The following is a 23,482-nucleotide window of genomic DNA, read 5'->3' on the forward strand; positions in this document are numbered from 1 at the left end:
ATTTACTGTTAATTGGGTTAAAGCAGGACAAAGCTAAAATTAGGTGAATGCAAAGCAGGTATAGCAGCAGCAGAACATGACAAATGTAAAGAAGTTGTGGACATTGGTCTGAAAAGTGATGCAATATGTATGCATATTAGACACTGGAAAGTGATGATGCAAATTAAGACAGGACAAGCATATAGCAGGCAACAGCACATGAAAAAATAAAAACAAATTTTCTCAGTATAGAGGAGAAAAGACTCCTGTACTTTATTGATGAGACGGTGAGTAAATCAATATCCAAAAGCCAAATCGATGCAATGAGGAAACTTAAATATGTAACATCTGTGCGGGTTAAGCCTCTGCATCATTAAGCTTTCCAGAGGAACGTTCACAATGAGCCAGTGTGTGCAGATCTGCCGATCTTTGTGCTTGTGGTCCAGCTGTTGTTTAGAAATCAGGACGGTCCTTCTTCAGCTTGCTGTAGTCCATGTTGACTGTGAAAAACTGAAAAGACACACACAAAAATAAATAAAAAATAATTAGGCCCAACACCAAGATTGCACAGAAAAATGCATGCACCACCATAAATGGTTTGGGTCACTTGCCACAACAAACACGACTACATCAAGTTACACTCGTTAATGACTTGATAAGATTTGTTAACACAGGTCAGCGTTAACAAGATTATGTTTGATTAGTCCAACTAAAGAGGAATTATCCCTGGATAAGAAACTCCACCACTAAAGCTGCACAATACAATCCAAGAGTAAAACCACCTCCACTGTTAAATACATCAGAGCAGAAAAATCAAGACTGCAAGACAATTAAACATAAGGGATGCACACCTTGTACTGATCATTTGGGCCAAGTTTGTTCCAGGGCTCTGGATTATTCTTGCGATCCCAGCTGCAGAAAGAAGAGTTAAAGAGTAACTCCTAGGTACATGGCAACGAACTTGAAAATTCTCTTGTATGCAAATACGAAAAACAAACACATTTTTAATTAAGAAAACGACACATGACTTACCAGACATCAGGGTTTCTCAAGCCCAGACGGGCGAGGTACAACAGAGACATGGCTGCTCCTCCACCGATGAAGATGAAAAGGGGGATCAGCTGTAAGAGACAAAGGAAGATAAGGCATCTTATCAGCTGAGAGAAGCCTAAAGCTCTCAAGACAATGACACTCAACTACATGTTTACACTGAAAACACGCCCCTGCTCACGTAGGCAGCCTCTGGAATGAAACATGAAACGAACAGGGGCTAAAATTGGCCAACTTTAACTACCATAACTATAAAATATATACACATATTTTGTCGAAAAGAGAGGCGCTTTTGTGGGTTCTATTAATAGTTCACAAGGACTTGCTAACCCAATGTAGCCAGCTAACTAGTGGGAGCAGCTATTTAGAGGACATGAAAAGGCTCTTCGTGGCTAATAATCAACAACCATCGAATGACTAAAGTCGTGACCTTATTTAACTGAAAGTCATCAGCTGCCAGAAGGATCACTCTTAACCAACAAATTACACAGAAAAAATGAAAACAGAAAGACTGCTACATACTTTGATCTCTCAAAGTCAGTGCGGTCAAACGCAGAGGCTAATCAAGCTAGCACTGCTAACTGGCAACTTAGCCTAGTACCAGCCTGGGCTCTCAAAAAGATTACCCAAAATGACTTTTAACCTGAATATAGTTGCAATATACTTACAGCTGGGTGACTTCTAAGTTGTTTGCGGACTACGGCGAGCATTTTGTCGTTCCTCGCGTGCCAAGTTAACCGACTTTGTACCCAAATAAAAGGATTACGAGCAGTCTTGCCAGAACAGTGCGCAATTTAATCCTTGAGAAAGGGCGGAAGGAGGGTAGAGCAAGCACCAATAGGATGCTCACACACTGCCTGATCCAGCGTGATTAAAAAACGGAATTAATTATTACTATGTTCAGTATGCATATCGATAATTTTGTTAGTGGATATAATAAATTCCGAATAATTTCACATGGCTTAATTAATGAGCTGTTATAATGCTCGAGCTTTGATTTCCACGCAGCATTTTTAATCCGGCAAAGTCAAAGTGGTTTAAAAGCCCCAACAATTGCTTATTTTGAACAAAACAAATATTTAATATATATTCTCTTTTTCTTGAGGTCAAGAATAAAATTAACCTTCAGGACTGTCTCTGTTTGTGAAGCCTAAAAAATGTTCGTCTTAATTTAATTTGGAATACTTCTTTTATGTACCTATTTACCTACTCCAATGAAAAAAAAAAAAGTATTTTATTATTCTTATTCCCAATATTTCGTTCAAATTTTATGTGATTATTAAACAAAGAAAAGCTTAGATCCTACCGAGGTTATTGTAATTAATTAAAACTAAAATAAAAACTAGTAGATGTCGAAAAAGCTTTTTAGTTAATAAAAATAAAAAGTACACTTTTGAAAAAATATATATAAGCTAACTGAAACGATTTTGTGTACTTGAAAAAAAAAACTTAAAATAAAATGAAAAACATATCGTAACCAGCCTGATGAGGCTTTGATGAACATGTTTATTGGGACTTGTGGGTGACCTGCTTTCAGAAAGGTTTTTTTTTTTAATGTACTAGATATTCTGATTTTTTCCCTAAACATCCTCTCCAGTAGATGCTCTCCATATCCTGGAGGCCTAAAATAAAGACTTAAGCTAATAAAAACTCAATGAAAAGTAAACATTTGTAACCAAAATGAGCAAACACATTTTGGGAGCTATATTAAACTCAACTGAAGTCAAAACTCAATAAAATAAATAAATAAAAATAATTTAAAAAAAATAATTCTGGTTCCCACTGATCCAGAACAGATATTTTTTCATTTATCATCTTATACTGCACTATAAATATAAATTGTGTTTACTGTAATATGTGCAGTCAGCTATATATGTTTCCCATACCAAGACAGAAGTAGCTGTTGCTCATAATTATATCAAGCTACAGTATAAAGTCTACCTAATGTTAAATTCCCCTTTACTCTATTTAAAAAAATCTTTAATATTAGTGGCATGATAGATAACAGTAGAGACACACCATGATCATTATGATGTTTGAGAATAAATATTCAGAGTAATTCATTATGTATTTCATTATTTGCTTCTTAACTTTGTTCTAGGGAAATGAAAAGTTTCATAACTCCTTATCTTGCTCTATGGCATCTACAGAGAGCAAGGTTAGAAGGTTAGAAGTTTACATACACTCATCATGGGTATGAAAGTTATGGTAATTTAGTTTTTTTTTTAAAAAACATTTCTTTTTCGAGAGGGGAATGATTGCACAGCTTAGATCTTTAAAAAACAAAGAATTGTGGGCATAAGTTTGAATGTATTTTGGATTTTCGCTAATCCAGTGTGTCAAAAGTATACAGATACATATTCCTATATATATATAAACATATATATATATACGGCACACATTCACCCAAATCTTTTTTGACAAGGCAAAGGCCTATTAACTTCTCATCACAGAGAATGATTGGTTACAACTGGTAATTTCTCTTTGCCAGCATAAGGAGGATTCACTGGATTGACCAGTACAGAACAATGGGACACAGCTGGGTGTTCCAAAAGGATCACCAAACAATCCAAAGCACAAATCCAAAGCTGGGTATGGAATGGATAAAGGAGGCTAGCATTAAGTTTCTGGAACAAATTCTCGACTCTATTGGAAATTTGTGCAGTATGATTAAAATCCAACTTCTTGCCAGGGAATCAAGCAGATTAAAAAAAATAAAATTCTGCCAAGAAAAGTCAAATGTTCAGCCAGAATTCTTCCAGCAGCTTGCTAATGGCTACCAAAACTGTGTGGTTGAGCTGAAACTTGCTAAACAGAACAATTCGTGTTTTTAAAAGCCATTAAAGATGTTTGTCGTACAATCATTCCACACTGGAAAAACAACAGTTCAAAGAAATAACAAAGAGTCCAAAATCATCATGACTTTCATGACCTTGATGAGTTATCATATTTTTTTAAAGTTGCTATTTTGTTTTCACTTTTGTTTTATTTGGATTTTCTCCTCACAGTTAATGTTGTTAATTTGTTGTTGAGGCCTCCCCTCTGCACTGTTATGAGTTGTAATTTTATTTTTTGAACTACAACTGTGGTATATTTAAATGCTAAATGCTACTTTCATATAATTTCCTGAGTACTTTCTCTCAAAGTGCACACAGAGTATATAATTTGCATTATACATAAATAGTGCTCATTTACTTCAAATTTATTTTAATTGAATGATAAAATAGATCTCAGATTTCACTGTATGATATTGGTGAACTATGATATTGATGTTAAGAGTTGGTTATAAAAATGTATTAATTAATCATGCTAAAGAAAACAAGAATTGGGCTTTGGACTGTGACATTTAGAGTGGGTGTAAAACTAATCTAAGTGGAAGGTTAAACCCTGAAAATGTCATCAGATTTCAATTTTTGCTATCAAATGCACTTATTAAATTATGACAGATTTAAAAATCTTGGGGGGGAAAAACACTTATGTCCCCTAAGTACTTTGAGGACCTATAACTTAACATTTCTGTAGTATGAAGGTAAAATTTTGCAGGCCTTATTTAAATACATTAAAGATTGCATATTTTGATTCTTTATTAAATATAAAGAAACAAAACAGGCTGCTGTTAACATCTCTTATCAGTGCATCCATGTTTTAACTGCAGAGTTCACTGTCAGCTATTTCTCCTCCAAACACTGCATTGATTTTCAAGACAAAACAAAACAAAACCCTGGCTATTTAGTTTTAATTGTCAGGTTTAAGGACATTTCCCTTAAGATATAATCAATATTCCAGTTTTTTATCAGTTCCATTCAAAATATTGATTATGGGGCATTTCATATTTAGAAGTCCAGTGTCCTTTCATTCCTTAGGTGCATTTCCACAATCAATGCATCTTTAAAAATATTATTTGAAGTAGAGAAAATTGTGTAAGCTACATATTATTGGAATATCGATGGGTGTTTAAATACATTTAATTGTTGGGTTTGGCTAACAAGTTTAACAAGTAGCTGGTGATTAGTGCCATGATGCAGTCAATACCATTCTAGAATGAACCGATTTGAACCAGTTTTTAAAAACTGGAAAAAAAAAAAGAATAAAAATGACAACAAAATATAATAATTTCCCTTTTATGGCAAGTAATTTTCAACTTTAGAAAATAAACGTAAATACAATTTAAAAGTAAGACTGGACATAAGACAACAGGCGACATACAACCGTCTAAATTTTCATAAAGGACATTAAACTTACTAATTGTTTTCTCAGACAAACTAAATGTTACAATTACACACATTCAAGCATCCATTTGTAAACCATTTGGTGTAATTTCATGGGTTAACTGCTGGAAATGTATTTCTAAGGCCTTGTTTGGTTCAACATCAATCCAAGGCAGGTGAGCTGGTTTCAGAAACAATAAAGATTTGTCTAAATAAAATAAGGTTTACACCTGTGCACTTCAGCCAGTTCAAATTCTTCCACAAAAAGGACTGCAGGTTGTGTCACAGCTCATTCTGGACTTGATCCCATATAATGCATCTCTTCAGTATATCAACTGTACACAACAGAAGCTGGAGTTGAAAACTACAACGACTCTCTTTTAAATGCAGTAAAATATCTGACCATAGTTCAACAAGTCATAGGCACATATAGTGTGCCTGTACATGATGTCTTATGAAAATAATATACTGGCTATAGTGTTTCCAATCTAGTGTTTCTCTTCTTTTTTTCCTCATGTGCGCCAGTGTGTTTCAGTGTGTAGTCTTCTTGGGGGCTTTGCCAAATTTAGCATCCATTCCAAGACCTAAAGTGAGAAAACCAAAGATGTGAATGGAGGGAAGACACAACATCTGAACAGATATTTTATATACATTTAACCTGATGAAATGTCTTGATGCATACTCAATCATCCAGGTAAGTAAATTCCAAAAATTTGACTCTGTTCATCTGGATGTAGCGTTTTCAATGGGAGAAACGTTTTGTCACTTGGATTGAAAAGACTATGTCCAGATGAACAGAATCAGCCTTTTGGAAACCTGACAAAATGGAAATCTAATATATTAAAATACGAAAGTAATATAGTTACTGACCGAGGAATACGAGAATGGTGCCAACCCACTGCATTGTAGTCATTACATTGCCAAACAAAATAACAGAGCCAAGGATGGTGAAGAACTTCCTCGTAGTTGTGACAATGGAGCAGGTCAGAGGCCCAAAGTACACAACTGTCATGAAGATGAAGGTCTGAAAAAGGAACATTTGAGCCGGTCAGTCAGGATGTCAGTCATTACTAAGTATCTATTGTAAAACACAACAGGGTGTTTCCTGTTCTTTAATATGGCATTGCTAATAATCAGTACTCGCATTGATCCACCTACCTGGCCTAAAGCACTGGTGACTCCAAACAGAAATATATTGTAAAAGATGCCCGGGTGGCGCTCTGCAAAACTCAGGAATTCCCACACTTCCCCTGTCCACAACACCGCTGAGAACAGAGAGGAACGTAACATCAACAACTTTTCAAAAACACAGTTCGTTTCTGACTATCCTTGGTAAGAAAACCAGACCGAGTTCACAGTGTGAATGTACAGCACCACCAAGTGGTTCTGTACAGTATTAGCAGTTAGGTGAAATCTTAGTGTGGGGGTGTAATGAATTTGTATGAGTGGAGGTATAAGAATACCTTTGCATCTTGGGAAATACTAGACATCAAAGTCTTGCTGTGCATGTTGAAACCAGGAGTATATCTGCATTTGCACACATTTGACAACCAATAACTAAAAGCTGTTAAGGTTGCATATTGGAACTGCACTTAACGCTTACAAAAAAAACGCCATAGCTTTATAAAATGTAATTTAGCATAATAAAGTGGTTCAGGAAGGATAGAAAAACACTCCAAGACGGCAGACCCTACCAGTTAGTTAGCTTAAAAGTGATGACAGTCCTCCAGTTCTCATATAATCTTTGACCTTTTGATCTTTATCTCAGAGCCCATTAGTACCCAACCTTAAAAAACCCATCATTAAATTGTGTTTGTTTTATGTGCCTTGCTCTTCAGCATATTGTAGCAATCTGCTAACAGAACTGAGGGCTTTGAGGTGGAGGATTTCTTATCTAAAAAGATAACACTCCGCACTATGCCTTGACTGAATTAATGAGTTTTTGCCTCCTGAGGGAAAAGTGCACACATTTTCTGCTTCTAATGCAGCTGTTATTGGTTCTGTTTGAGGGGTTTTTTTTTTTAAACTTCTTGCTACCATCTACTTCATCACACCCGCTATTCATCCTGGAGCTCATGTCAGAATCCAGAATGAGAATAAAATATACCAAACTCACATTAAAATCACCTTAGGAACACAGCACTACACCTTATGGTACTTTTGTAAATGCAAAATCACCATGAGGTGATTTCACTTTGAATTGGTGTTTAAAAAGTTTTGAGTGGAAAAGCACCTGAAGAAAACTACATTAAACATAGGATATTTTGTTCTTATCTTTAATCAAAATTTTTTTGTTAATTATAAATATTATAGCACCATAAGAAATTTTCTTCAAAAGCCTTAAACCGGTACTATGCTCTTAGATAATTATTCATAAAGAAAGCTTTGAAACCATATATTCACCAGTGTTGGCAGTACTGAACCACACCAAGGTGAGTTTGCTCATTAGTGTCTCCTCTCTAGCTGCAGGTGAACAAATCAGTGTAATGGCCAGATGTATTTTCAGTTGGAATGAGAGCCTGCATGCTCCTGACACATATTCTATTAGATGTGGGACTCACCTAGTCCCAGCACCAGACTGGACCACATGTTGATGTTCAGCATCATGTGGTTCGCACCCGTCTGGAAGCGAGCCCTCATGTGGTCCTGGGCCACACCAGTCAAACCGTCCAATGTCAGAGAGACCAGCTATGATGCAGCAAAACACAACACCGAGACGTGAGATGAAAGTAATGGGAAAGTCAAAGCACCCGTGAGGACACGAGGGAGATGCAAGCAGATGGGCAGCATATGAGGACAAATAGGTGAAATGAACAGAATATGTGTTAGCTCACCAGCAGAATCTCTCCAAAGCCAAAAATATGGTCATCACCAACAGCAGAGCTCTTGTTGGGTTTATAGAGAAAAAGAGCAACACCGCTCACAATCAGCAACACACACAGGTATTTAGCCAGTGGATACTTCTTCCTCAGTATTGTCACACCGAGGATCATCACTGCAAGGACACAATAACAGAAATATGAAGCCGATTGATACCAGCCTGGACAGCGTGTCAAAACTTCAGCCCTGAGAGTGAAACATATGGAAGGAAACAGAATTCAAGCGATAACCAAGCTGTGAGGGGTGAGAGTTAACCTTCATGTATAAACAGGACATACTGTAATATGCAAAGCAGGCTCTCAGCTCCACATGCCTAAGAAGAATATTCAAACTAAATGTGTCCCTAATCTGTAAGAAAAGACCTCAGAATCACTCGTGTTTGTTTGGTAGCCTACACTTTAAAAAAAAGTAAATAATTTGACTTTGTATATTTCCTCATACACACCCTGCATACTGTACACTTTCTGAATTAGTCAGTACAGACAGACTGTTGTCTACGGAAACAAAGGTAAGCAGTGACAAAATATTATGTAAATGATATGGTGAAAGAAAGCACTTTAAAAAGCAACACTACAACACTTATTTTTGTTCGATTTACCTGGTATGGGTTTGCAGGATTTCCCCAAAACCTATCAAACAAAAACGCAGTTATAGAATATGCAAGGCTCAAGCACAAATACACATACAATGAAAAAAGAAAAACACATAACCAGTTACTGTTGACCCATTTAAATAGGGCATACTCACCTGGGTGGGATAGTTGACATATTGAAGGGCAGAGTTACTGGACACCATGGCTCCAAGATAAGAGAGCGAGCACAGGCCATAGAGCCAGCTCTTCGTGTGATCTGGCTTGGAGCTCTCAAAAAACTGGATCACTAATTATTAAAAGAGAATTAAAGAAAAAAGTTCACAACATTACATTATTTTAAATATTAGGCAGAGAAGTTAACATACAAGAGATTCGACTGGTGTTGTTCTCAGGTGTTTCCTAGCAGAGTCAGTGGAGTCTTTTAACCACTGTTATTAGTTTTTGTGTGCATTTTGTGCAGCACATACTCACAGATCTTTGCAAAGACACAACTGATGATGCACTGGATGAAGACCAGCGTACGGGCGAATCTGAACTTCTCGTGACCATAATCACCTCGAGTGCTAGAAAACAGAGAGCAACAGCATGTTGAACACAACAGACCCGTCTTGGCAGGAGCATGCAAATAGCTAGGTTAAACATCTGAGTGGTTTCATGTGTCTCCTAGCTGTGAAAAGGGCATTCAGAAAAGGAGAGTGAAAGAGGGGTGTGGTGAGGGTAGCAGTCTGTTAGTGGACCAAAAGTTTTTTCAGCAGCTGTCTTGCTTGAGTACTTGGTGTCAGTTTGCAATTGTTTTTAGTGGGCTAATCTGAAGATAATATGTCCATATTCATAACAACATGTAATAACATGTAATAAAAGTCAGACATTGGTTTGTAGAAGTGCCGCTTCACCTCACATGGCATTTTCAAGTAGGGCTGAACGATATATCGCATTTGCGATAATATCGCGACATGATCAAGTGCAATTTTCTAACCGCAAAGGCTGCGATTATACTGCGATTATAAGGCTGTCCAAATTACTACCATATCCCAGAATTCATAGCGCGGCCCAGCCAAACTCCAGTTTCCAGCAATGGCGGCCGCTACTAAGTTTTAAAATTACTCATACTAATCTTTCTGGGTCACAAAATAAACTTTTAACATATTTTCAGGCGAGAAAGTAGTTGTGTAAACATCAAATATCTGCTCGGTTTATCAAGATATCCCATATTTGCAAAAGTGCTTCGACGTTTTCAGAGGCGTCTGCTACCCACCAGCTCGACAGCTAGCCGGGAGCTCGAGGATTACTGATGCGGCCGAGAACGGCACAACTCCCGGCACATCATTTTCAGATCACCGCGGAGTTTCGCTGCTCGGGTTAAACGTAATATATAAGTCACTTAGACAACCTAAAAATGTTATTGTTGGGCTTTTTTCAGTGTTTTGTTTGTTCGTGAGTAAATCGGTTTGGCTGAGATTAAAGTTATTAGATTAGATAAAATAAAACTTTATTAATCCCCCGGGTGGGTTCCTCCTTGGTTTTCACACAGCTGACTAAACGTCAAACAGAAAACTTATTAAACAGAAGTATGAGACAGTCGAGAATTTACACCAGTGTCTGGTTATATTTTAGATAGCAAGAAGCAGACGGCCGAGTTTATTAAACTCCACCGAGACAGCGGTGACGCTAATCAGAACTAGCCTTCTGATTAGCTAATCAGAAGGCTAGACCGTCCAATTTCACGCCTTTAAACTTTAAAGGCGTGTTTGTGTGTGTGTTTATACAATTGCTATTATGTTTGCACTTTATGTGTAATGTTACTGACTGCAGAGATCAGTAAGATGTGTGTATTTTTTATTTATTAGTTTTATTTATTTAATATTATTTTTTAATTGAATGACTGTCTAGTAGTTCACAGATGTCGAAAAACTGAGTGTGGTAAAGCCACTGATTTTTTTTTATGTATATTTCTGCAATCTGCACATTGTACTGACTTTCATTTTAATGTTTACACCAGGGTTCCTTGTCAGCACTTTATGCTCAGATGTTTGTAAGCTAAAAATAAACTATTGTGTATGTTCAAATATACTGTTGTGATTGAAGAAGTTAAATAAAAATGTCAGTCATCAATTCATGCATCACCTCATGTCATCATAACAGAGGTCTGTCTTCCAGGAAAGAACAGTTTAAAATTAATGTAATATAGTATTGGCCATACTATATGATGTATTGCTTGTCTTTGTTTAATAATACAGAAGACAAAGACCTTAAAAAATAATCGCATATCACATCGCAATCGCAATATTGGGGCAAAAAATCGCAATTAGATTATTTTCCATAATCGTTCAGCCCTATTTTCAAGTCATCATTTTGAAACCAGAGAGTATTCCTGTACCCTTTGTTGACAGCATACCATCTGTGTCCTTTCTCAGTATGTGAAAGAGAACACAGGCAGAGCTCTGCTTACTTTACATAAGCCAGACTGCAGATTTTAAAGTTGCATGTATAGGAGAAACAGTATACATGAAACTAAAATGTCTCTTTTGCAAAAACTTATGCCTGAACCAGTAAATCTCTGAGATTTTTAAATATACTCCCCAAAAAAGAAAAACAACGCAAAAACAAAAGTCTGTGTAATGCAGAATTTTGCTTTTAAGATAGACTAAAAATAAAAAAAATTATTCTTCAGAGAAGAATTTTTCCAGATGTCTTATTCTTTTGCATATTTCTCACACACGTTTCATTTCATCAAACAAATTTTAATATTAGTCAGCGGTAACCAGAGAAAACCATGATTTAATTTATTAAGGCAAAAAGAGCCAAACCTGTGTGAAAAAGTAATTGCGCCCATTTATCGTTAAACCACAAGTTAACTCTGATTACCGCAGTTTGAAAGCTGAGCCCAGTTTCACTAGTCACACCCAGGCCAAACCTGTTGAATAAAGAAATTGCTTAAATAGATCCTGTCTGACAAAAGATCAACTTTTTAGAAAGTTTGAATCCCATCTTATCTGATGTAAAACTAACACATCATAACAGCAGCAGTCAAACATGGTGGTGGTAGTGTTATGACCTGAGGCTGCTTCATGATCAGAACAACTTGCTCTAATTGATGGAACCGCAAATTTTGCTCGACCAGAAAATCCTCATAGAGAATGTCCAGCCATCAGTTTGTGCCCTACAGTTTAAGTTCACTTGGGTTAAACAGGAAGACAATAATCTGAAACACACCAGCAAGTCCACCTCAGAGCTGCTAAAAGCTGCTAGTCAAAGTCCAGACTTAATTCAGATTGACCTGAAACAGACATTCATTTTCAAAAAACCATTTAATGTGGTCAAACCAATTCTACAAAGAACAGTGAGGAAAGCAATATCTGCCCTACAGTGACATAAAGGAGTCATTGCCAGTTATCACAAATACTTGATTACAGTTCTTGTTACCAAGGTTGGCACAACCGCTTATTAGTTTTAGGGGGTAATTACTTTTGCAGAGCCCGGTAGGGTTTGATAGCCCCCCCCCCCCCTTTAATAAATTAAATAACAAGTTAAAAAATGACGGTTTATATTTACATGGGTCATCTTTGTCTAATAGTGAAATTTAGGTGTGACAAATATGTAAGAATAAATCAATCAATCAAAAAGGGGGGATACTGCTGCAGTACTGTATTTAGTTTTACTTAACAGATCTGGAGATCTACAAAGACAGTGCTTCAGGTCATATGCTCATATGATTACGATTATGAGAACTGTGATTTTTTTTCTAAAGACAAAACTATAACCAAACTCCAACTAAAATTTTAATGTATGCATAGCAATATTAAAGCGGCAGCTTTTTGAAGGGAGTTTTGGTTCACAGCAGCATAACAATGTCTCTAGTTTAGCTTCGTTACTTGTTACTTACATCGTCTCTTGCAATATTCCGTAATAAAAGTAGCACACGAAGACTCCGAAGAAGCAAACGATGAACCGTAACCTCATATTGTCCCACAGCCAGGCGGGCTTCCCAGCTCCCTTTCCCGCTGCCATGCCGTCGTCGACCACCCCGGGAATGTTAACCGACACCACCGCTCCACTTCCCGCTCCTCTCGCTCCGACCTCTCGCTCCACTATAGCCGCTATCACGAGCCCGGAAATGGCGCTCGCGTGTTTACGTTGGCTGTGGATTATGCACCAGCTGGAAGACTTGGTGATATATCGCAGTAAATCTTATTTGCCGGAGCTTTCCAACTCTTGTCTTGAGATTCGAGTATCATGCCATAGTTGGTTGCCCTATATCACCCCAGACAGAAGGGCCTTCTAGCTGTGCAGCTGCTATATTAAAAGCATCCCGTTTTTCACACCCGAGTAACGGTAAGGATGTGCCGCTCGGGTTTTCATTGGGAAATTAAAACCTGCAATTAGCAGGAAAAGTTATCTTCTAAAAGGACCCATTAGGTGTCAGCACCTGAGCCTGTACGCTTATATTAAGTTTAATAAAACTACCCTGAGTCATACAGGAATAATAACGTGTTTAATATACGCCGCTCCAATCCTGCAAACAAAACGCTGCCTCTTCTGTGATCGTTTGGTGTTCGCGTTAACCTTTAATGGTTAGTCGTGACTTGAGGCAGCTATTTAAAAAGCCGAGGTCCTTTCTTGAAAATGTCGCGTGCCCTTTTGTCGTCCTAGGATGTGGATTAAATTCATTGGTCCGTGTAAGAACTATGGAGCCGCTTTAAGCCAATCACAAAGCTGATTTGGCAAAGGAGGGAGGGTTTAGATTTAAAAGCCCACAGACACACGTGTCAAATGCAGACACGACAACAAAAAATAACCACAGGAATTATAATTACCGTAGAAGGCATTTTAACGCCCCCAAAACAATTTTCTTTTATTGTTTTCTACACAGGCAACAGCACAGGTAACAGTAACTGCTATCACGTAAAAAGAATACCAAAAAAAAAAAAAAAAGAAAAAAGGCTGAAAAATTCTTCGTTGACGTTTACTCCCCATTTATCATGTAGGTCATTTATTATGTTGAAAAAACACAACTGAATAATAATTCAATCAAAAGGAAGTCAAGCTCTTCACTAACACTGTGGTCTAAACTCCAGGGTTCAAAAAAGGCTCAAACTGACAAACACTGCGACCTGCTCTAGTTATTAAAAATAGTTTGGTTATAACAAAGCCCCCTGTAGGCAAATAAAGCTACAAAATGTCTGCTTATAAAACAGCACAAGTCAGAACAGTGAAAACAGAAGCAGTATCGTGTGCTTCTTATAAGGACATAAAAATATGTATCTCCCTTGAAACACATCTGTAGAAAAGTAGGACATTGGAAACTTTAAGCCAAAAATATTTCAAACAGAGATATATATATATATAAAATTCAACAAATATTTTGTTTTTCATCAGTTAACCCTCACAAATTAAGCTGGATGTTTATCTAAAATCAACAATACTCGACTACAATACCCATCAATTGTTTGGATAGTAAGAAGGCAAAACCTGTACCAGTGTGTGTTCTAAGTGCTAGGGTTTTTGACAGTAAATTCTCACGTTTCAAGATGAAAAATAAAAGCATCCCTTCTAGACTGCGGTCTCTAACTAGAACAATTTTAATGCAAAAGAATGATTTAATAAACGCAAGTATTTATAAAGCTTTTCAAGCATTTCCACAACTTAAATCCTGCAGTCTAATCCATGCCTCATACGGTTGAATACTAGGACAGTTTAAGTGCTGATGAGGTAAATATCAGCTGAATCAAAGCTTCCTGCAGGTGGAAAAAAAACATAAAAAAAACCAAAACAAAAGATAAAGCGGGCAGAATTTAGGCCACAGTTATTCTAAAGTATGACAGCAACAAATCTTCACAGTCACAAAGGTTATTTTGATCACAGTGATGATGGCGTGTTACAGCAGTGATGCAACACTGTCCATTGTCACGATGCATTAAAAAAATATATATATCACATCCAGTTTCTGCTTGTCCTGGCAGTGCAATGTGGTTCAGTCCTGAGAGACTCTGCTCAGATATCCACCTACTGCATGCCCAGGTGCCTGGTAGGAGAGGCCTGACCTGAGCAGCCAGTGACGGGAGATACCGACAGGCCACGAAAGAGGAGGTCCATGGAGGGCAAGAGGGGCTTCAAAAGACTGACCGGGCAGAAAGCTGAGCCTCCGTGGGGGGTGAAGTTGACTTTATTGGGGTCAGGGCAGGATGACTGGAGGAGAGTCTCATCCTGATAGGCAGAGCTGTAGATGGAGAGATAGAAGCATGAACCCCCATACTGCAACACAGCATCCACGGCTTTATATGTAGTTACATATTTATAGCACCATAATAACAACTTCTACAACCCTTCAATTCCATTAAATCATTCAGTGAAAAATAACTGTCACACAAGATCAGAAGGTTTCAAGTGTGCACTGATATTCTGACGAGACTAATTTAAGCTGTTTTCTTCAAAAGTGTATAAATTAGCTTATTTTCTAAGGTTGTCATAATGCATTGAGCCGCATAGTTGATTTAACACACATTTTTAGGCCAGGTGTCCTTCCTGATGTAACCTTCTCATTTATCCAGACTTGGGACTGCTCCAAGGCAGATACTGACTCGTGACCTCCTGAGGCTGGGTTTGCGTTTCCTCCGAGTTGTGACCTTTGGGCATTAGGCAATTTTGCTAATCAACACACTATGGAATCCCACAAATGTGTAGGATAAAATGCTTTTTCATCTGTTTCTGCTGATATAGTGACTGGAGATTTTTCTACAGAATATCAAATAAGGATGCCAATATTATTGCAATTAATGTGCCACAAATAATAAGTCATCCTAATTCGGTAACACAATCAAGGCTTCATTTTTCCTGTATATTTCATACTTAGTGACAAACAGAATTAACAGATGAAAACGTGGCATATAGGGAACCAATCTAAACTCAGATGGTGTCATAATTTGATAGCAAGTACAGTGTGCAAATAACATCATCTTACTTAAATAATCATAGATTATATATGCATTTATGTCTCTAGATAACTATGTCCTCCTTAACGGGTGGGCCAATCTCAACAAAACTTTGTATAAATATCACCACACATATAGGAATTATTATCATCTATATGTTTTTTTTTAAGGAAAAATTTCCTATAAATCCAAGTTCTTTCTATTTGTATATACATTATGTTTATATAATGATTCCCCTGCAAATGCAATGTTACGGCCTCAGTTTGTACTTGTTTCACGTGTCACGTGGCTTAATGTAAATAAGTTACATTTAAAAACAAATCCTCCTTGGAGACCTCTCAGACTGGAAGAGACTGGAAAAATGGCATAAATTTCATCAAAGTGGTGGACACTTGGTGCTCAACCTGGAAATGTTAAATTCATAAGGGACCACATGTAAATGCATAGCAAGCTGTTACAAAAATACACATAAATAATAAATTTGTATAAAACTTTTGCAACATTATTTGTCATTACTGGCTCCAAGATTACAACGTGTGCCTTTTGTCTTGTGATCTGAACTTGATTTGGAGTGGTAATGACATCCTGTTTTGCTCTGATGGTACTTGTGGGAGGGGTTTAGTTGGGTACAAAAGTAAATTTGTGGTATAGAAAGTAGGAAATAATTGCATGATATGATCTATGCATGATGCTTTGGTGTACTTACACTGCTTCCTCACACACTCGAACTCGCTCACAGCCTTCTGGCGGTTCGCGCTGAAAAGAGTAGGTTTTGTTGGGACGAGGCGAAGAGGAGCAGGCCTGCAGCAGAGGAGGATCCAGTGCAAATGAAGGAAGCGATGCTGATGGAGAGGGACACAAGATCTCATAGTCCACAGGCTCTGCATAAAGAGAGAGAGATTTTCACTAACAATACCAGAATTAAAGCAAATCTCTGTCTGTAGTATTATTATTTTTCAAAAATATATCCATTTATGGTTTAATAAAGCACTGCAAAACAGGAAATGTAAGCCTGTCTAACCTGGCTCTCCCATGGTGCAGGGAGATTGGGATGGGGATAAAAGTGATGGATTCAAAGGACAAGGTGAACCTGAAGGTGTCAGAAGTGACGTATCAAGAATACAAGGGGACTGAGAAGGAGAAAGAAGGGAAGGATCCAGTGGCTCCGGTGAGGGGTCACTCTGAGAGCCACTGCTGCATCTCTGGGCAGGGGCGGGAGCTCTGTGGCCATCTGGGATATCCAAAATCTGTGAAATTTAGAAGCAAATAAATGAAAATTTAGCATAATAACACTGAAGTGAATGTGAATAACGATCCTTTTCTTTTTTTCATGTCAGTATGGACCAAAATCTCTGAGGAATGTTTCCAGCACCTTGTTGAATCTTTGCTATGAATAATTAAAACAGTTCTGAAAGCAAAAGGCGGTCCACCCTGGTATTAGCAAGGTGTAACTAATGAAGTGACCAGTGATGAAATATGGCACACAGATATTTTGATGAGAAAAGCAACTGCACTATAAATTGGTTGATACTGGTAGTTCTTATAACCTTTTGATATTAAAACCTTTCTGGTTTTACGTATAAGCAAGTTTCAGTGCCCTAACCTCATGCTGATCGTCTTGTTTTTCACACACAAACACTTCCTCCAGCTCTAAGTTGAGGCCCTCGACGCTCCGTCGCAGCCGTGGAGCAAGTCTGTTCAGCGGCATCAGCGGCATCGTCTGAGGAGAAACGAGTATAATACGGACAAATTTTGAGGTAGCCTAAGCCTGATTATCTGGTTTTTCACTATTGCAATTGTTAATAGTGCATGTGAACAGTACAGAGTGATATGCTCGTTTCAAACTGTCTTTCAGAGACAGCATGGCAGTAGCACGGCAGACTTGATGACAGCCAGTACTAAAAAAAGAAGTGTTTTTTATATCCCTGTTACCAAGCTCCTCCTCGTCTGCCTGTGGAACACAGTCTGGCATTGGGAGCAATCATGAAAACTTTGTTGTATGTGTCCTTTAATATCCTAATTGGACAAAAGGCTACCTGAGTGACTCCTGCTGCATGACCTGCAGGCAGGGGGTGGGGGGGGAGCTCGCATCCTGCTGAGGGAGGGACATGGCGGGAACGCTTCTGCAACTGGTGTCTCAGCTTGGCCACCTGAGGGCAGAGTGGAGAGAAAAATGATTCAGGGGTCATTGTGATTCATTCAAGGTTAAGGTTCAAAGTTTGCCCTGAAGGAACCCTTTTGTTTCAGGCTATCAATGGGAGGCCAAAGAGAAGAAGAGTGTGGGTATGTGAGAGAAATAGAAGAAATGATTCATTAACTGCTTTAGTGTATACAATACTTGCCTCCCTTAGGTGCTCTGCACTGCCCCAAGAAGCTGAGCGCTTGTGCCCACCAGCACTTCGTCTTCCCCGGGTTTCCTCTGCCCAGGAACTTGGAGTCTTAAAAAAAAAAAAAAAAAAAGGAAGAGAGAGAGCATATATAAATAAGGCATCCAGTGTTTTGCCTGACATGCTGTTGAGGGGCTCTGGTAGAAAATGGCCTAATTGGCAGTAATTCTGGCTGTCAGAAAGGGCGACCTTTTTGGAGACCCACTCTATTTTTTTTTTTGCCAAAACCAGCAAACTCCATTCGACACTCGTATGCACAACACTTAAGTTGAGCCCCACAGCTGTCTTGCACACCTGCCCCACAACAGCTGTACAGCGGAAGGCGACAAGAAACCACTATGAGCTGCAAAACAGCCCGGCTTACACTCTCATAAAAAAACATCCAAACCACATCAGTGTAAAAACTATAAATACAGTGCATTCAACACCTCAGTGCACTTACACACACAAATAAGTTATTTGTTGTTATTCACAAAGTCACACACTGTTGAGGAAAAACAAAAAGCAGCCAGCAAGCAGACTTTTTAGTGCACTTCTTCCTTTGTCAGTCACAACTCTGTAACATCCTTTTCACTCCTATATCCGTACCGATTTCTTCACATTGACTCTTGATCTTCTACCAGTGGGAGCTGGGTTGTTTGCTGCTGACTGTTGGTTGTATGCAGTAGACTGGACATTCATCATCACACGGGTCAACTTAAGCAACAGGATCCGATACTCTAGGTTCTGGTGCCTCCACGTTTAGGGTCAACTGCTTCACACACTTTCAAAGAATCTGATCCACTCCCTGGTGTCCAGTCTATTCATAAGCCACTCACAGGCAACCATGCACCGTGACTGCATTGTGAATTTCTGTCCCCCGAAACACAAGGTGCTCGGCCTCACAGCTCAGGGAAGTCTTACTGGTGCCATTACTGCCTGTAGAAAAACACCGACATCATCTCCTCTTCAGTCGACTCATACGTACTCTGTCGCCAGGCTAAATAAGTCCGAAAGCAGCATGAGTCAGTCATACAGTGGCGTTGGTGTAGAGTTACGGCTACCAACCTCCCCCACCATCCAACATCAAAAACCCCACCCTCCCCAAAACATGGACAAGGGATCATGGAACACGAACCTATAAAAAGACCCCAAGGTACCAAAGCACTTGGTCTCCATGGCTAATATTTCCAGCTTGAGGCACTGATTAAAATGTGCTTGGTATTTATTTTTTTAATATAGTGAACAAGGTGGAAAAAAATATTATTTCCTTTACATTTTGGGCTAATTCTATAAAAAAAAAAAAATTCTTCATTTATGCAGAACCTCAGATTTAAGAAGTCCCAATCAGAGAGTTTTCATTTTTAAAGGTTACTATATTTAACTGCTGCTACTTTAATAGGTCAAATTAAAGAAAACTCTAATGAGATCTGCAATCTCAACAACTATTGAGTGTGTCAAGATCATTTTTAACCACCAAGGTGATTAAAAGTTAGTTAGAGAGGCAAGATTGAGATGGTTTGGACGTGTGCAGAGAAGGGCCAGCGGACATATTGGACAAAGGATGTCGAAGATTTAGGAAGACTACAGACGATTCATGGATGTAGTGAAGGAGGACATGGTGTGACAGAAGAGGAAGCAAAGAATAGGGTGAGATGCTGGCTGCTGTGGCAACACCTAAAGGGAGCAGTCGAACGAAGATGAGGATGACGAGGATGAGATTCCATCAGCTTTGTGCTAATTAGCAAAATGCTAAAACATTGTTGACTGTCAGCATGTTAATATAATGTTAGCATTTAGCTCAAAAACAAGCCAACAAAACTCAAAGAGCTGCAGGCACTAATTCAGACTAAAATCAAATGTAATTGCCTCAAACATTTAATTGATTAATTGGTTGCAGTTACTTTCATTTGATTCACTAAGTGATTATTCTAACACAGACTGGAATAAAAAGGTGCAGTAGTGTGCAAAGTAAAGAATGAAGTAACACCAAACAACTAGTCATATCATCTGACATAATGCAGAGGAACTATGGCAGAAGGAGGTGCTGGGTGGGGTGCTGCTGAGTACGTGTTAGTGTGGTTTTTGGGGAGTGCTGGGGGATGGGGTGCCTGTATAATGAGGTCAGGAGGGGCCTGTGTCTCACAATGGAGGCAAAGGGGGTTCGTTCGGGTTTAAACTGTGTCAGGAGAGAAGACGAAGCTTGCGGAGCTTGGCGATGTTACTCCAGGCTTTGTGCACTAGTTAGGAGCAGATACAGTCGAGGGGGGGGAGCAGCGAGGGAAGAGAAGCAGATTTTTTTTTTTAAAAGAAGAACAAAAACGAGTATTTCCAGTTGGCTGCCTTCCACCCGCCGCGCCGAACTGGAACCACCAGACACCTGCAGAGCTAACATCAGATATCTTGTCCTCTATAGAAATCGTTAACATCCAGGAGAAGCACAGCACACACAAGTTTGCCTTTTATGCAATTGATTCAACAGGTTCACACTGTGTTCCTGCACTAACAGAAGCACTGGTACAGAACAAACTGGGATTAATTGAGACCAAGCTCATTCGATTATAGCAACTCCATCACAGTATCATAGCAGATTTGGGGGTTTCGGGATATATTAATCATTACCTGCGTGGCTTTATCATTGACACAGCTAACTACTGCCCCGTCTGCCTCTTTGGGCCACTGCCCCTGGAGATAGGGTCCGACAATCGCATCCAAAGAAAGAGTTCGGCGGATGGTGGGTTTTGGTGGACGAGCCGTGGTTCTGTCTGCTGTGGAAACAGAGAAAATAGAAAGAAGCCAGGGGCATGTTGAGACTGTGTAAGCTTCCACTCAGTACATGTCGAAACTGTTTCTGTGCTGAAGAGGGATTGAACTCCTGCCTGTGTAATCATGTTTAGCCTTCAGTAAGACACTGTATTGGACATGTAAGTGTAAATAACTCTTTAGCCCCAGTGGCAGTTGCTCACAGCCTCCTTCCTTTCCATAAGTGTGCAGACCACAGGGCTGTGTGAGTGTAACAAGTGTGTATGTGTGCGTGTTGGCAGCGTTTTGTATCTCTGGCAGGTGTGGACCATGCCTTTGACCTGGAGCAAAGCCATCAAGCTACACAACGCTGGCAACACTCACCACAGCCAGCTAGTACATTTACAACTGATCCAAAAGCACACCCACAGTATGTTGTCATCAGCCCATGCTGCAGGGCAAACAGGACACATAAATAACATGCAGATGTGAGTTTTGTGGATACAGTGAAAGAACAAGCACTCAAAGTAAAACAAAGAGGTCTTTAAAGCTGCTGCTGTGTTAGCATGAAGCATGCAGCAGGAATCCCACAGGTCAGAGTGCTAAGGGGCAGCTGAGTGTCTAAATAACATTATGAGAACAGTGTTATGTTTCAGGGCTAGCAGCCTTCATTGTTGACTTAGCACGTTGGAATTGTGCTCTTTTGAGCACAATCCAAGTAAAACGGCTGGTGCATAGTTAGGCACACTGAAACAGTTCATGCCCTGGCTTTGGGTGAGAAGCATGGTCGTCTCTTGTATTTGCTTCTTAAATATTCTTCCTGCTTTTCTTCAGTGTGCTGTGGTTCATTAATCATTCAGTGTATGAATAGCTGGTCCTGGTGTTACATGCTTTCCCTCTAGAGCTCCAATTAACAGTTCTAGAGACTTCTGGAAGAATCTTTACAAAGGTGCACTGATTAAACTGCAGAGTACTTTGAGGAATTGAAAAATAATGCATTTCCTATTAAATATGTCAGAAAATAGCAACTATTCCCCCATCACAAATTCACAGTTTTGTCTTACCAGCTTTTCAAAATATAAAAATATGCAGTTTTTAAATGACAAGAACAACTTAATTCATCCACGATAAAAACAGCAGCAGGGTCAGTTTTCATTAATCACCCAGCAATTCATGTTTAATGATTAATCACTCTGGCTCAGTTCCCCTTTGTGATGATACACAGTCAATATTTTTGCTTGAATAAAATCCACTATATATCAAAACCACAAAACATTAACCCTTTGCCCCACTGGGTCACATTTCTAAGGAATAATGATGATTAAGTGATGCACAATCAAACTTTTCAGCTCTGGACCACATGGAAGTGAATGCAGATTCAAGCCCCCTCCTCCTGAGTGTGTATTTACCCGTCTTGACCTCTCTGCTGAGGAGAGCTGAGCCCCTCTGGAGCTGGTATGGGACTGTGGCTCTAAGGGGCTGCAGGCTGGGGTTGCTGCACCCCCGAGGCGCTCCTCCACTTCGGCTCGACATCCCCCCACTTGGCTCCCACAGCCGAGCGCAGCTTATGAAAACAGTCGTCCCTGCTTTTCTTTTTCCTCGTCGTTCACTGCAGCTCTCACGGGCTTTCTCACTGAGCGCGCTCACTTCATCCACACTGATGATCCAAAGCTCTGATCGGGCCTCTGGATGGAGAAACTACTCGAGCTTTCTTTTGTGATGTTGACCATGATGTTTGCTGCCTCACTGCTTAGTTTCGGGAAGAAGAAAAAACACGCGTGTTAAGTGAGCTTTGCAGTTTAACGCATTATACCAAACTCCGTATTATTCTTCATGCTGCAGAGTGAAAAGGGCACCAGCAGAGTCTGAGTGGTCCTGTGTCACATTGCTGCTTGTTTCCCTTGTCTGCAAAGTGACAACACAACTACTCAACCTGTGCAACTATCTCGTGCAGCATGTAATTCCAAGGGAGGATGATGTGGTTGGTTGCTGCAGAATATTACTGAGCACTTATTGGCCATCACATCCATCTGTCTCCTAAAAGGAAAGCCACCGCCCCCCCAAGCATTAAAAAAAATTGAAGCTCCCACCCACTTTGTTGAGATTTTTTTTCCTTCACTATGCGGGGCATGCGCCATCCCCTCCTCCCTTTAAAATCCACGTACAAACCTAAATCTATTCACAGGGTGTACGTGTGGCTGTGTGTGTGAGCCTTTGTGGTCTTTCAAAGAAAGTTCAGGGACCGCTAAAGGTCACTGCAGGGGTTCAAGGGATCGAGGGCAATTTTCTCTATTATATCAGAATAAAGCAATGGCACTGAAGTAACCTTAGAGCAACGTGCTTGTAGGTTTTGCAAGTTGGTAATCCTCCACAGGCTTAAGCAGAAATAGACAAATTAAAGTAATATTTTATTTGATACAATATTCCTAACAGATATTTTCACCATTCTTTTTTTCCTTCTATAAAAAACGTCTTCAACACAAGAACCAGGATTCGGGTTTGTGCACTGTTTACATGATTTTGAACTATTTGCTTGGATTTTTCATTTTTATTCTATCATAACCACAAAATATAGTTGAAATAATCCATAATTCCTGCCAGAGTTATAATTAAAATGTATAATTTCTTGTGGAATGCAGTTAATCATAGAGGAACATCTGCACTATTCAGTATGACTGATGTGCCAAATGGGAGCATCTACAGACTAAACAAATGATATGAACACGTTTTTATTTA

General features: G+C 39.2%; 3 protein-coding genes across 5 annotated transcripts; all 3 read right to left on the minus strand.

Annotated features, from left to right (window-relative positions):
- Positions 1-217: 217 nt before the first annotated feature.
- On the minus strand, positions 218-1,858 carry LOC147333028 (cytochrome c oxidase subunit FA4). Its single transcript, XM_086289945.1, has 4 exons — positions 1,698-1,858; positions 1,012-1,100; positions 831-891; positions 218-489 (listed from the first exon to the last, which is right to left on the minus strand). Exons 1-4 carry the CDS (start codon positions 1,737-1,739, stop codon positions 433-435), a joined length of 249 nt encoding a protein of 82 aa, XP_086146071.1. The 5' UTR covers positions 1,740-1,858; the 3' UTR covers positions 218-432.
- Positions 1,859-5,134: 3,276 nt separating this feature from the next.
- Positions 5,135-13,269, minus strand: slc35b1 (solute carrier family 35 member B1). Its single transcript, XM_086289944.1, has 9 exons — positions 12,593-13,269; positions 9,181-9,272; positions 8,865-8,995; positions 8,716-8,746; positions 8,072-8,232; positions 7,799-7,925; positions 6,396-6,502; positions 6,108-6,261; positions 5,135-5,821 (listed from the first exon to the last, which is right to left on the minus strand). The coding sequence occupies exons 1-9, from the start codon at positions 12,715-12,717 to the stop codon at positions 5,769-5,771; spliced, it is 981 nt and encodes a 326-aa protein (XP_086146070.1). The 5' UTR covers positions 12,718-13,269; the 3' UTR covers positions 5,135-5,768.
- Positions 13,270-13,519: 250 nt separating this feature from the next.
- Positions 13,520-22,701, minus strand: fam117aa (family with sequence similarity 117 member Aa). 3 transcript variants are annotated; one of them, XM_086289942.1, is made up of 8 exons: positions 22,156-22,701; positions 20,627-20,769; positions 17,981-18,076; positions 17,675-17,788; positions 17,242-17,358; positions 16,660-16,885; positions 16,345-16,519; positions 13,520-14,926 (listed from the first exon to the last, which is right to left on the minus strand). In XM_086289942.1, exons 1-8 carry the CDS (start codon positions 22,277-22,279, stop codon positions 14,713-14,715), a joined length of 1,209 nt encoding a protein of 402 aa, XP_086146068.1. In that variant the 5' UTR covers positions 22,280-22,701; the 3' UTR covers positions 13,520-14,712. The 3 variants fall into 3 exon arrangements, with proteins under 3 accessions (XP_086146068.1, XP_086146067.1, XP_086146069.1); XM_086289941.1 differs by having other exon boundaries at positions 20,627-20,772; positions 22,156-22,698; XM_086289943.1 differs by lacking the exons at positions 20,627-20,769; positions 22,156-22,701 and adding an exon at positions 18,614-19,000.
- Positions 22,702-23,482: the final 781 nt, after the last annotated feature.

Source organism: Aulonocara sp. 'chitande type north' Nkhata Bay, linkage group LG4, assembly GCF_057382095.1.
Source record: "Aulonocara sp. 'chitande type north' Nkhata Bay isolate Kocher_YH1m ecotype deep benthic linkage group LG4, A_spYH_male_GT1.1, whole genome shotgun sequence".
NCBI lineage: Eukaryota > Metazoa > Chordata > Actinopteri > Cichliformes > Cichlidae > Aulonocara > Aulonocara sp. 'chitande type north' Nkhata Bay.